Source organism: Mesocricetus auratus, unplaced genomic scaffold, assembly GCF_017639785.1.
Source record: "Mesocricetus auratus isolate SY011 unplaced genomic scaffold, BCM_Maur_2.0 Super-Scaffold_100010, whole genome shotgun sequence".
NCBI classification, from domain to species: domain Eukaryota; kingdom Metazoa; phylum Chordata; class Mammalia; order Rodentia; family Cricetidae; genus Mesocricetus; species Mesocricetus auratus.
This window is the reverse complement of record NW_024429194.1, coordinates 79137367-79150521: the sequence shown is the minus strand read 5'-3', so window position 1 is coordinate 79150521 and position 13155 is coordinate 79137367. Positions and strand designations below refer to the sequence as shown.

At 50.1% G+C, this 13155-nt stretch overlaps 1 protein-coding gene across 2 annotated transcripts in view; it reads left to right on the top strand.

Moving 5' to 3' along the window:
* Window positions 1-13155, top strand: part of Gramd4 (GRAM domain containing 4) — a 76389-nt gene that overhangs the window by 39973 nt on the left and 23261 nt on the right. For both annotated transcript variants that reach the window (XM_005067064.4, XM_040754025.1), the window contains exon 3: window positions 1088-1208. In XM_005067064.4, the coding sequence (XP_005067121.2) occupies window positions 1088-1208 (121 nt within the window). The remainder of the gene's footprint in view (window positions 1-1087; window positions 1209-13155) is intronic.

Below are 13155 nucleotides of genomic sequence, written 5' to 3'. Positions count from 1 at the left end.
CTTAGCCTCTGGGACAGGACAGTGGTAGAATCTGCTCTCTGGGGAGCCAACAGGAAGGACCTAGTGTGGACTGTGTTCATCTTGGTTCCTCATAGGCCTCATTTACAAGCTGTTTTCCCTTCTGATCTACGCAGTGTGGGATAGACACCCTTGGACTTCCATTAGGAGGTAACTGCTCTGGTTGGGTCATAGTTATTCCAGGCATCCGGACCAGGACAGCGTCATGTTTTTCCTCCGTAGTACCACAGTCAGTATTGCTATCATCAAGAGGCTTGGTGCCAGCTGTGCTTGATGATACACACTCAGGAGGTTGAGGCAGGGGGATCATGTATCTGAGACAAGTCTGGACTGTGTTGTAAGACCATCCCCGAAACAAAACAACAGAATGAAGTTTAACACTTTAGTGCTTTAAACCCCCTTTCCATTTTTGAGTGCTTATGTGTGGTGTGCGTGTGTGCATGTGTAGGTGTATGTGTGTGAATGCATGTGCACATTGTGCATGTTTGGGAGTCATCCTCCGTTGCTCTTCTGCTTTATTCACTGAGGCAGGATCTCTCAGTCAAACCCAGAGCTCAGTGACAGTGAATCTCGCTAACCCGTCTGCTCCGGAGATTCCCTGTCTCTGCCTTCTGAGGCTGGGATTACAAGTAGGCTTCCATGCTCACTTGGCATTTATGTTGGTTCTGGGGATCCAAGCTCTGGTCTTCATTTTGTGGCAAGTGCTTTAACCACTGAGCAATGATGTCCCCAGATCTCACATAGGGTTTTGATTTTTGTGTTATTTCTTAAGACCTATATCCTTCTGAGGCGATACATACTGTCTGAGATACTGAGGTAAGTGGGTGTGCCAGCACGCAGTCGTAGAACCCTTGTTTCCGTGTCCCATATGCTCAGAAAGATGCTCTTGGAAGCCCTAGGGCCATTATATTGACCGTAATATATTTTTCCTTGTGATCCACCTGCTCTAAACGAGGTTGCGGCTTCCATCCCAAGGCTCCCCCCCCAAAAAAAAACCTAAACAAAAACAACTGGGATCGGGCAAGGCTGCTTTAGCATGGCCCTCTGAACTTTAGTGTTTCCCTTCCAGGCTGGTCCAGGGACCCTCATCATGGCAGCAGGTGTTCAGGACTTTAGCAGGACAGAGTTCGATCGACTGAACGAGATCAAGGGTCATCTGGAAATCGCCTTACTGGAAAAGCACTTTCTTCGTAAGTACAAGAAAGTACTTGGGGGGGGGATGGGCCACAACCGCAAGTGGGTCACGCCAGGGATGCTATGGTATGGGCGTGGGACAGGCGTGTGTGAGCACAGGTGTGGGTGGACAGGCATGGATGAACATAGGTGTGGGGGGGATAGGCTTGCTTGGACCAGGATAGACATGGACTTGGATGTCCCCCCACATGACACTTTCCCTCTCAACAGGTGCCTGTTGCCTCACAAAAGCCAGCCATGGCCTGTGCTTTGCAGATAGGATGAGGGAGCAGCTGGAGTCTGGGAAAGGAGTGACCTATCCATGAAAAACTGGGTTGATTTTAGTGACTCGAGCACAGAATTTTCAGAGCTTTTTAGAGGAATCTGAAAAAAGTTGTTCTGCTACCGACTGGGACTTCAGGAGCACCTTGGGACCTAGTTTGTCTTCTGGCCTTCCTCTCATGGCTCTGTTACATATTGGGGCTGTGGGAACCCCTTGGGACCAGTTGTCTGCTGGCCTTCCCCTCATGGCTCCTGCTGGCCAGATTCTGACCTTTGGAGTAAGGAGAGGTGGTTTTTGCAGAACAAGAGTTTTTGGAGTCACAACCCAATAGCATCTCATGTTTGGTCCTTCTCTTAACTTCCATGTCCTCCTGGTCTTACAGGTGGGTAAACTGAGGCACAGATGACTTAAGTCATCCTACTATGAGGCAAGAGCAGTAAGGACTTAAGCCAGCCTGACTAGCCCTGGAGACCATGCTTGTGGCCCCAGGGCGTGACGGTGTTGTCACGGCTGATACTCTGCAGGAGTTGAGGCACCTGAAGAGCAAGTACAGGGAGAGAGCGTCAGTCCTACTTGCCCAGAGCTGGTCACAACGTGGAGCGAGTCCAGGCCAGTGGCAGGGCGTAGGGCTGCCTGAGCCTCACCCCACTGTGGAACAGTTTGAAGGCACAGTCTGGAACCAGCCAGAGCCCATGGGGATGAGGAAGTGGGTGGGGCTCTAGGGGTGATGGACCATGAGGATGAATGTCTGAAGTGTGTACTTGGTCATTCTGCTGTAGGACAGCATTGGCACCCTAGGATGGTTCCCACAGTTCTTTTCTCAGTGTCGCCCAAGGAGCTGTCCCACCCGCTCTCTCTAACTGTTAAGGTGTGGTGTGGCATTTACCCTAACAGTGTGGGGGCAGCTCTGGGCAGTTTTTTTTTTTTATTATGAAAGATTCTGAATATACACAGAAAGAAACAGAGCAGCGTGTGTGTCGGAGGAACCTGTTGACTCTCATACCTACTTGTGCAGAAGCAGATTCTAAGCCAGGCTGGCTTTCGCCCCTCCCTCCCTGGGTATGTTGGGCGAGGCCCAGCCAGCGCACTATCGCTTCATCTGTAAATATTTTAGTAGATAGCTCAATATGTTTTAATGACAAGAGCTGAGAGACCAAGATGGCAAGTAGAACAACAGACAGCTTTTCTTTGATTGCATCAGAGACCGACTGGAGCTCGGATTTCCCCGATAGGCTCATGGTTTCTTGACAACTCTGAATTGATACCCATCACGGGTCGTGGGTGGGAACGGCTGGTGTGTCTTCCCAGTCTTTCCGAGCCTTCTCTCTCTGTTACTGCCTTCACCCCAGGTGGCTAGCTCAGCAAGGCTGGGACTCCCCCACCTTGGCTCTGTGAATAGTGTCCTGTGGACCCCCCCCATGCCTGCCGTTCCTCTTCCATAGAGGTGGCTGTGGTTGGTCTTGGGGGTGGACCTTTTGATGGTATTGCTGTGTGTTGCTCTGAGGCATGCTGTCCCTGATATCACTGCAGTTGCTAAGTGCAGCCATTGAAGGGACTCTCGCCAGCCAGAGCATGGCAAACATGGCCTTGGCAGGCCTTGCCCTTCTTCCCCATTCCCTCTGCCTTGCTAAAAACCATTACATTTCTTTTTTTTTTTTTTTTTTTTTTTTTGGTTTTATGAGACAGGGTTTCTCTGTATTGTTTTGGAGGCTGTCGGTCCAGCCTGGCCTCGAACTCACAGAGATCCGCCTGCCTCTGCCTCCCGAGTGCTGGGATTAAAGGCATGCGCCACCAACGCCCGGCTCATTACATTTCTTAATAGATTGCACGTCTTTAGAGCTGGCCACCAAAGTCTGTCCCCCTCTTTGACCATTTCCTCCTTCTGAGGCTGACTACCAAGGTCCAACTATCATAGTATTGAAGTCCAGCAATCAAAAGCCCCTTTGGATCACCTAATTAATATGTCCAATTAGCTTCTGAGATCAGATGAGATGGGAGCGCATTCAGGGTGGTATGGCTGTATAGACTAGTATGTCCAATGAAAATTACCCTCATCCTAACGCGGGGTTTTCCCTTTTGCCTTTGTAAACTGCCATTTGCCTGTGGGCCAGGTGTGTCTCCTCTCTGTCCAGACTCAGTTCTTTGTTGTTCCCTCCCCCAAGGAGGCCTCCTCTCCCTTGTTCCCTTCCCCTTCTCCCTCTTTCTTTATCTCCTGTCTCTGTCTCTTATTCCCTGCCCTATGCCATTCTGTGGCAAATAAATCTCCTTTGTGCCGAGAACGTGGTTTTGTGGTGTCCTGAGCCGATACCAATCCTCAGTTGTTTCCTCGGAGTCTCAGACTGGTCACTTTGGTGCATCTGTAGTTCTTCCTCCATTGATTAACCCATACATTTCTGAAAACAAAATTTCTCTTTGCCTCTGGTTGCCTTGAGGTGTGATTCACTCAGGAAAGGCAGGATGTATGCATTTCCTCTCTTTGTGTCACGGTTTTAAATGTGTATAGAATACTTTACTTGAGACCAAAGAGGATACCTGCTCCGCCATGTGTTTTAGAGCTGTGTCATCAGGAACCCCAGTAACAAAGCTTGATCATGGGTTATGACCTGTGTATGCGCTCATAGTACTGTCTCTGGGCTTGACTTCTTAGCCTGCTCTCAATGGGACAAGATGTTCGAGCCCTCTCACAAACACTTCTTGTCCTAGTGCTGGAATTAGCCATTTTCAAGGCAGTTCTGGTTCTTTTCAGTGGAAGTAATCTTTGGAGGGCAACTAAGAATTGCAGAGTGGTCACTATAGCTGGCAGTCCTCAAGCCTTGACCATTACAGTGACCAGGGCTTGGGCAGTATGAGTTCAGACAGGAACAGATGTCCGGGACTCTTGGGTACCTTTTGGACCTCGGTGGGTCATCAACTCATAATGACAGTCGGGATCTCAGAGGAGGCAGCCTTTCTCGGTTGTTTTATCTCACAGTGGTATATGGGGGTCTCGGGGCTAGCTGGGCAGGGTGATACACACACACCTAGGAGCACACAGGAGGTAGAGGCAGGAGGATTGTAGAACTGGAGGCCATCCTGGGATATAGAGCTAAACCCTGTCAGAACAAACACCCAAATCTACAAATACCCCAGTGTGGCGGCACACACCTTTAATGCTAGCTCTTAGGAAGCAGAGGTAAACTGCTGTGAGTTAGAGGCCAGCCAGAGCTACACAGTGAGACCCTGTCTCAAAAATAAAACAAAGCCGGGCATTGGTGGCGCACGCCTTTAATCCCAGCACTCGGGAGGCAGAGGCAGGCGGATCTCTGTAAGTTCGAGACCAGCCTGGACTACCAAGCGAGTTCCAGGACAGCCTCCAAAGTCACAGAGAAACCCTGTCTCGAAAAAAAAAATGCCAGGGCCACTGCCAACCTTGGGACCACTGAGCCAGTCTGTGTCCGGTTATGCTGTTTTTGCCCCCAAGAGGACATCTCGCTGCAGAAGCATCACTTCCTTCATCAGAATGCCTCTTACAAGGCCCCTCCCCCTGTATGGTGCTGCCCTCAAGCAGAGCAGGGCCAATTTCATTTGTCCCCCCCCCCAACTCCCGATGTTTATGGAAATTGCCTTTGTTTTGCTTGAGTTTGTTTTGACTTTATTTCAGACTTAAAAGAAAATTGCAAAAATAGCACAAAGAATGTCCACGTGCTTTTCACGTAGTTACTCCTCAAAGGGTAACATTTGCCACACTTATTATTTCTCAGTAAAGCCCCCCTTCCCATCATCGAACTGTCTATACGTTTGTATATGTGTGTGCACACCCACCCATTTCCTTATCTCTCACCCACATGTCCATCCACCTCTCTCTGTCTGTCCGTTCACCCACATATCCATCCATCTTTCATCTGTGTACCCATTTCCCCACCCACACACCCATCCATCTCCCGCCACCTCTCCACCCATTTATCTACAGGTCCATCTATCTCCTGCTCACCTATTAATCCTCCCACCCACACATCTGTCCATCTCTCACCCAGTCACACATCCATCCACCCTCATCCTTCTCTTGCTCACTCACCCACCCATCCATCCATTCATCCATCTGTCCATCTATTTATGTGCGCGTGCGTGTGTGTGTGTGTGTGTGCGCGTGTGCGTGTGCGTGTGCGTGTGTGTGTGTGTGTGTGCGCGCGTGTGTGTGTGGTTTTTCTGAGCTGCCTGATGGTCTGTTTCAGGCGCAGTGCTTCTGAGTTCCAAATACTCTGCCGTGCTCCCTGAGAGCATGACTCTTCTCTTATCTAGCCGCAGTGTGCAGCAATCAAAACCAGGAAATAGTGTCGCTATGCTGTTATCTGTGTGAGACCTTATTGCAACTTCACTATTGCCTTATTAATGTTCTTTATAAAAAAAAAAAAGAAAGTTCTGGTCACCAGCAGCTTCTTGGGGCTCCTTTTCTCTGCTTATGTTTTCCTGAACCAAGCATTTTTTGAGGCATGCAGGTCAGTTGTCCATAGAATGGGCTTGGGTTTAGATGTTTTCTATTGCTTAATAGAGATTCAGGTCATGTGGTTTTTGCCCCGAATGTCAGAGACATGTTGGTATGTCCTCAGTACTGGCCAGGAGGTATGAGATACCATCTCATCTCATTCTGCAATGCCAAGAGTTCCTTGTCAGATTAAATTTTTGTAGCTATCTAAATATCATTGCACTGGGGGGGGGTGTAGCTCAGGGCCGGAAGGCTTGCCAAGCATGCTCAGGGGAGGCCCTGGGTCCTTTCTGCAGTACTGGGAGAGGAGGGAAACACCCAGTCAAAAAACACTGTTTACAGTAGCATAAGCCACTAGGAAGGCTGAACCAGGAAGTCACCTGAGCCCTGGAATCCAGTGCCAGCCCTGACAACACAGTGAGACCCCATGTCAAAAGCAGATAACGCACAGTGGTTTATCTGGCTGTACTATCAAGTTATATTCAGAGAACTTAGGTACCCCTCCCATCCTCTCTGGACCCCCAATTTTCTTCTAATTTACTAGTTCCTTCTACTGATGTTTGTGTTTGGTTTTTACCTTCCCCTGTCGATAAATGTTAGCACATTCAGACCTTGTGCACACTGGTGTGCTGTTCTGGCAGTTACTCTAGCCTGGTACCAGAGATAGTTCCTGGTCTGTTTTCTGTCTGTGTCACCAGTCTGGGCGTGGCTGATTTCCTAGTTGCCTGTTGGTGACTGATTACACCATCCCCGGCCTTCTATACTGGGAGTTAGTAAGACGCAGCTCTTCCCGAGTCATCTGCACCCTGTGGATGGGGTGGAACCTATTTTTATATCCCAGGCTTGATGCCTTGGGTGTAGTGGGCGCTGAGTGACTGGAGAATCACAGAAAAGCCTGGCAGAGGTGGAGTTTACATAGAGGAGCCTTCTCCTCCCAACATGGCATCCATCGCGGTTCCCAGGGTAGTACAGTGTTATAGAGTCTTGAGACACACAAATAGGTTTTGGCTGCCACTCAGCCTGTGCAACGTGTGCTGGCCCGTTCCTTCCCGTTCCCCTTGGTCTGTAGGGGAAATACCGTGTGTAAGGTGGGGAGAGCTGCAGGCTGACCTTGAGACCCAGGCGTCCAACTCTTATTTCCTCCTTTCACTGGAGCTCAGCACGAGCTGTTTAAGGTCTTGGCTCCATCCGTTAAGCGCCTAAGTGATTAATGTTCAAACCCTGGTTCAACTCTTGACCGTCCTTTCTCTCTGACAAGTCTTTCTTCACCGAGGAGAGAAATAGCCCAAGCGCACTATAGGTTTCTTCAGTGATTAAATATTGAAGGGAACAGATGTTCCCAGGAGGAAATGACATGCTATGAAGGAGACACAAGTGAAATGTGCCTTAGCTATAGCCCAAGGCAGCGGCCTAAGCTTGTTAAAGACTGCAAGTGACTGAATGGTGTCCATTTCCAGCAAGTCTGAGATGCATTTCACTGGATTATCACTTGCTGGACACAAATGCATTTCTTTCTATTAACTGAGTGTTTATTGATCACGGGCTGCATGCAGCCTCTGAGAAACGGGATTTGCCGGTGGTGCACAGTGTGCACACAGCCCCAGAACCACTTGGCGTGGAGTTGGACTTTGGAGGGGAGAGTGCTCCAGGCCTTTCTTGGTTTTTGGACCGGGTTGCAAAGCTTCTTATGGATTGAGCTCCCTTCTTCTGGGTTGACACCTCCCTGATCAGGCTAGAGGGGACTCCCCGGGGGGCTGTGCCTTGTCTCTGGCCACTGGCACCTATACACTGGTGTAAGTGGTTTCCCAGTGGAGGCAGCCAGTGGATAGCAGCGATTCCTGAGGCGTGGGGCTCAGAGGGAGGAGGTCTTTCCTCCATGACCCTTGATACTTCTGGAAGCCCCCTTCCTGCTTAACGCATGGCGGGGCTATAGTGGCTTACCCTTGCCCTATGGAGAGGCTTCCAGAAGAAGCTGGTTGGGAGGCAGATGGTGGCCGCCTACCTTTCAGGGCATGAAGGGGGCACCTTGCAGCACAGGGAAGCCTGGTGTGGCCAATCCAGGGGACTGGACATGAGCAAGCCTGCCTCACGATCAGTCTTCAGGAAGCAGAAGGCTCAGGAGCCACCAGAGTGCTGTCAGGGTTCTGAAGAGTTGAGGCAGTCCCGAGACCAGCTGGAGACAGAGCTAGGAGTATCATTGTCCAGCGTGCCTGGGCCCACTCCTCCAGACCTAGGCCTGCAGCTGTCTTGCTTTGGGGCTGGGCTGGGCTCCTATCTCTGCCTCCTCCTATAAGTTAAGTGCTATGGATGGAACTCAAAGATAAGCCCCAGGGACAGAGCTTGGGTGGATCTGCTTCTGTCCCTAGTGTGGAGTAGAGTAAAGCTAGTGGGAAGTAGAATTCAAACGAAATGGGATAGGAGACTGGCATGAGCTAGACACGGCTCCTATAGGCTTTTTTTCAAGGAAAAAAGATGAAATTGGCCCCTAAGAAAAAGTAAAGCTCTGACCCATTAGGCCCATAGTTTCATATTTCTATGTCTAGAGGCTTGGCTTAGTGCTTTCCTAACATATGTGAGGCCCTAGGATCTGTACCCAGTACCAGGGTGGGGAGGACCCCAATACCTTTGCTTTTCTAGATCATTTCTGTTGCCCAGAAAAATATACTCCGAAGTCTTCATTGCAGTTGAGATTCTTGGCCCTAAGACTTCTCATTGCCCAGGACAGAAGATCTTTGAGTACAAAGGCTGAGTCCACTCACCAAACACCTGGCCTCTGCCTCTAGCTCATATTTCAGAGGAAAAACTCAAATATCTTGGTGCTGCTCCCAGGGCCAGGGCTCCTGCAATATTGGGGTGAGATGGTGAAGTCATAGGCTGTACTTGCTCATCTGTTGGGTCATGCTGAGAGCTCCGTGCCCCAGGTCTGACAGGGTGCTTTGGGCAATGACAATTGATTTTCATGGGAGTGTTCCAATCAGGAGCCACTGACCATCTCTGTGACCTCTCTGTGGACTCCCTTCCTGCCCCATGAGCACAGCATTAGTTCCCAGGGCTATGAGAGGGTATCATCCTATCCCTGCTTCTGGATGACGTGACTGAGGTCCTGTCTGCAGTGGGAAGAGAAGTCACTTGGGCTAGCAGCTTTCTATCCTTTGCTGAGTGATCCCCCATGGGAAGCCTCATCTGGCAGAGACACCACCCAGTGGCATGTAGGGTGTGTGGTATAGCCCTGTGAGGGACAGCACAGTAACCTGTCTACATTGACATCCACCAACTGGACTTTATGGCAGGGAGAGAAGGCAGCTGCTGCTGCCTCATCCGTTTGGTCCCAGAGCCTGGCAGCTGCTGGGTGCTCAGTACACATCTGGGTGGATGGATGGATGACTCAGCAAATCGCTGGCTGTATCAACCAGTGGTGAGCACATGATTGGAAGGGTGGGCAAGGGCATGAATGGATAGATGGATGGAGGCACTGCCCACCCCTAGGCATGCCTTTCTGCACATCCTTGGGGCCTTGCTAGCTTCTCCCTAAGCCAGTCTCCAGCGGTGTTTGACCGCAGACACAGTTTCACTTTACTGCCTTTGCTCCCTAGCACTCAAAGCCTCCAGGGCTCATCTCACCTTGCTGGTGATGGGATGTTCCTGCCTGCCCTCCTGTACTACCAGAAATCCGGTGTCTAGCAGTGAGCTTGATGCTCTGAGAAAGTTTGACTGTTGGTGCATGGTTGTAGAGACGTGTCCACAGGATGGGGAGTGGATGGAGCAAACACCTAGAAAAAATGTGTAGATGGGTTTTTGCCTACGTGTATGTGTGCACCACGTGCATGCCAGGAGCCCATGGAGGCCAGAAGAGGTCACTGGATCCCCAAAACTGGAGTTACAGACGTCTGTGAGCCACCTCGTGTTTACTGGGACTTAAATCTGGGTCCTCTGGAAGAGTAGCCAGGGCTCTTACTTAGCCATTGAGAAACCTCTCCAGCCCTTGCCCTTCTCCTTCCAGACCTTCTGGCAGACACATTTGAATATCCGCTTCTCTCAGCCCAGTGCTAGCCAGGGCCTCTGAGTCCAGCTCTTGAGCGTCAGAGGCACCATGCCACCTCAATCCCCTCATCTTGTACTGAAGGGTCTGGAAGCCAGCCATTCTGAGCAGCACCTCTTCCTGCAACCCCATTTCTTTTTTCCTTTCTTTTTTTCTTTTCTTTTCTTTTTTTTTTTTTTTTTCGAGACAGGGTTTCTCTGTAGCTTTGGAGGCTGTCTTGGAACTCCTTTCTTATTTTATTTTATTTTCATTATTTTTGTGTATCTAGAGAAGTAAAAAAGCCCTAGTCCTATAACTGACTTCCTACATTCAGTAACACAGCAAGCCCAAGCAGCAACCTGTCATGTTAGAATGTGAACCGCCCAGAACTTGGCCGCCGCGTGCTGCCTGATTGAAGGAACATTAAGCTTGGTGTTGACAGTTCACCGTGCAGTAAATGCCACCTCCGTGCAGAGCAATGAATAACACGGTGCTAAGTAAGCACGAGGGAAGCATGCAGGCTGTGGTGGACACGGACAGCGAGACACCCTCCTAGTGGAGTGGCCAGAGGAGAGAGCGTCCATCATACAGCCGCTGCTTCTCTGGGGCAGATGGCGAAGGTATGCCCTGAGCTCAGGAGGTGACTTGTACCGGGTCCGTTGGGGAGGATAAGGCATTATCTTTTAGAAAGGTCCTTTGGAGCCTGGTCTACAAGAGCTAGTTCCAGGACAGCCTCCAAAGCCACTGAGAAACCTTGTCTCGAAAAACCAAAAAAAAAAAAAAAAAAAAGAAAGAAAGAAAGAAAAGAAAAGAAAGGTCCTTTGGGATAACTGGCAAGGGAATTGGGCTGGGAGAAATCTGTCCAGGTGCCCAGGTGTGCAGCCCAGCCTGGCCAGAGACAGCTTCCTCTTTCCCTCAGGGTGGCTCCAGCTGGGTGGGGTCAGATTTTATTTAAGGCTTATCATTCAAGTTTTGTTTTTTTTTACCTCTGGCTGGGGCTGGGCCTGCTGCATCTTGTGCCAAAGGGATTCCTGCTTTGAGAGATCTGCTTTTGCAGGTTTAAAAATAGCTTTGAAGTTGTTTGCCTTCCCTGTGGGCCAGGAGCCGTGGAGGCTGTGCAGCCTGGGCAGGCTGTGACCAGGGGCGGAATTGAGTATCTCCTCTGTGTCCTCTTGAATTCTTGAATCAGCGTACTGAGAGGGAAGGTATAGGTTTCTTGGAGTCAAGGGTCCATGAATCACCTGCCCTTTGCCTTCCAAACCCTGGGGAGGCCAAAGCCTGGACCAAATTGGTGGACAGGTGGCCCAGCTGTGCCAGGCTCCCATAGCTTTTATCACATGTGCTCTGCGAGGCATGCTGTACCTTACCAGGACCCTCTGGCTGCAGATGCTCACACGATTGAGTTCCTTTTGCCTCTTTGCTTTGGAAATGACAGACAGACTCCAAATGGGGTTGGGTAGGGAGATCAGAATGTCTCTTTCTTCTTAGGGTCCCTGAAGGTTACTATCACAGGTGACCTGGCAGTTTTAGGTCAATGTAGATAGAAGGGTGTACCTAGACACAGAAAAAGTCCCCTCGCTTTTTCTCTCTTCACATGCATTTTGCTGCCTCAACAGCTCTTACGTGGGTGGGAATCGGGGGTGGACCTTGTCCCTCAGGTACTGTCCTGGTTCCCTCTAGCCCTGTGTACCCGAGTCATCTTGCTTGTCTTCCTGTTAATTGGGTTGCCTTTTTGCTTGCATGGGTGTCATGTGAGTAAAAGTCTAGAATGGGGACTTCTAAATTGTGACACTGAACTCTTCTCTTGAGGTACACCCTTGGATCTTAGAAATTTGGGAGCCTAGCTCATCTTCAGCAGGAGTTCTCACTCTCCTGGTTTTGTACAGGCTCCATGGCCATCCGTGTAACCTGGGTCCTTCAGGGGCCCTAAGAAGGAAGTGCCTGGAGTCAGTTAATGGCCAGTACTGGGCCCTGTAAGAAAAGTTGGACCCTGGGCTAGGAGCTGTGCCACGCCATTGGTGGCATGTGACAAGCAGTCTCACAGCTCCTCAGCATTGACTCTGTGCTCCAATGTGCCAGGCTATGACTTTTGGCTAAATCCTCACTTGTGACTTAGACACAGGCCCTATATGGCTTCCTTGCTTGACTGAGCCTTTAAGAACCCTCTGTGGAAATTGGAGGACAGGATAGTCAGCCACAGCCTGGCCTCTGAGTTTGTATGCATCTCTGGGGCACAGGAGAGCAGGTGCCTTCCTGTTTTTACAGCTCAGGGTTATGTGAGCATATTATAGGATGGCACTCCCGTTGCCACTGGTGATGCCCTATCCAGTGGTTCCTTTCCTTACTGGGTTTTGAGAAAGTCTGTGTAAACATTCGTTGCCTGGGTTGCCCTGGTGAGGTGCTGGGGAGTCCTGCTTCTGTGTTTGGGGACATAATTGGAGATGACAAAAGAATGAGGTGGAGGGACCCTTCCAGTTCGGGGGAGTCCATACACTCAGGAAAGCCCTTATGCCCAGCGAAGGAGGGCTTCTTGTTTTATGATGTTTAGAATGCTGCAAGGCTGGAAAGACCTCTGTAGGCCTCGGTCTCCTGGGGACTCCTTTGCCCTGTATTATTATCTCAGGGGAGGACATGGTAGCTAGAATCTTGATTCCCCAAGAGTATTCAATTCCTAATCCTTAAAACCTATGCATGTGACATGACATGTGACTGAGTTGTCAGCCTGAGGTGAGAAGATCCAAGGTTATCAATGGGTGCAGATCAGTCACCAGGAGGAAACTGGGGGGTCACAAGGAGTTGGGAAGGATGGAGTTGGGTCAGCGTGAAGTCACTCCTCTTTGGGAATCACCCGCCAAGCAAAGCATGTTCCTCTGGAAGATGGGAAGGATGGAATATACCCAATCTTTCCACCAGCCTCCAGGTGAACTGGGCCTTTGACACTCCTGTTCTAGCCCAGGACACCTGTTTGATTTCTTGATCTTTAAAACCGTAAGATAGTGACTATTGTACTGTCAGAATGTGATATTAACAGCCACAGGAAATGAATGCTTAGATATTCAGGGGGCTCCATCATCCCATCCCTCACTCTGTGGGAGACCTTCACCCCTGACTAAGAGGTCAGGGGGTACATATCTCCATGGTCTGTCATGGGTGGGTCCAGCACCGTTGGCCTCTGAACAGTGGGGGTTATATTAGAGGCTG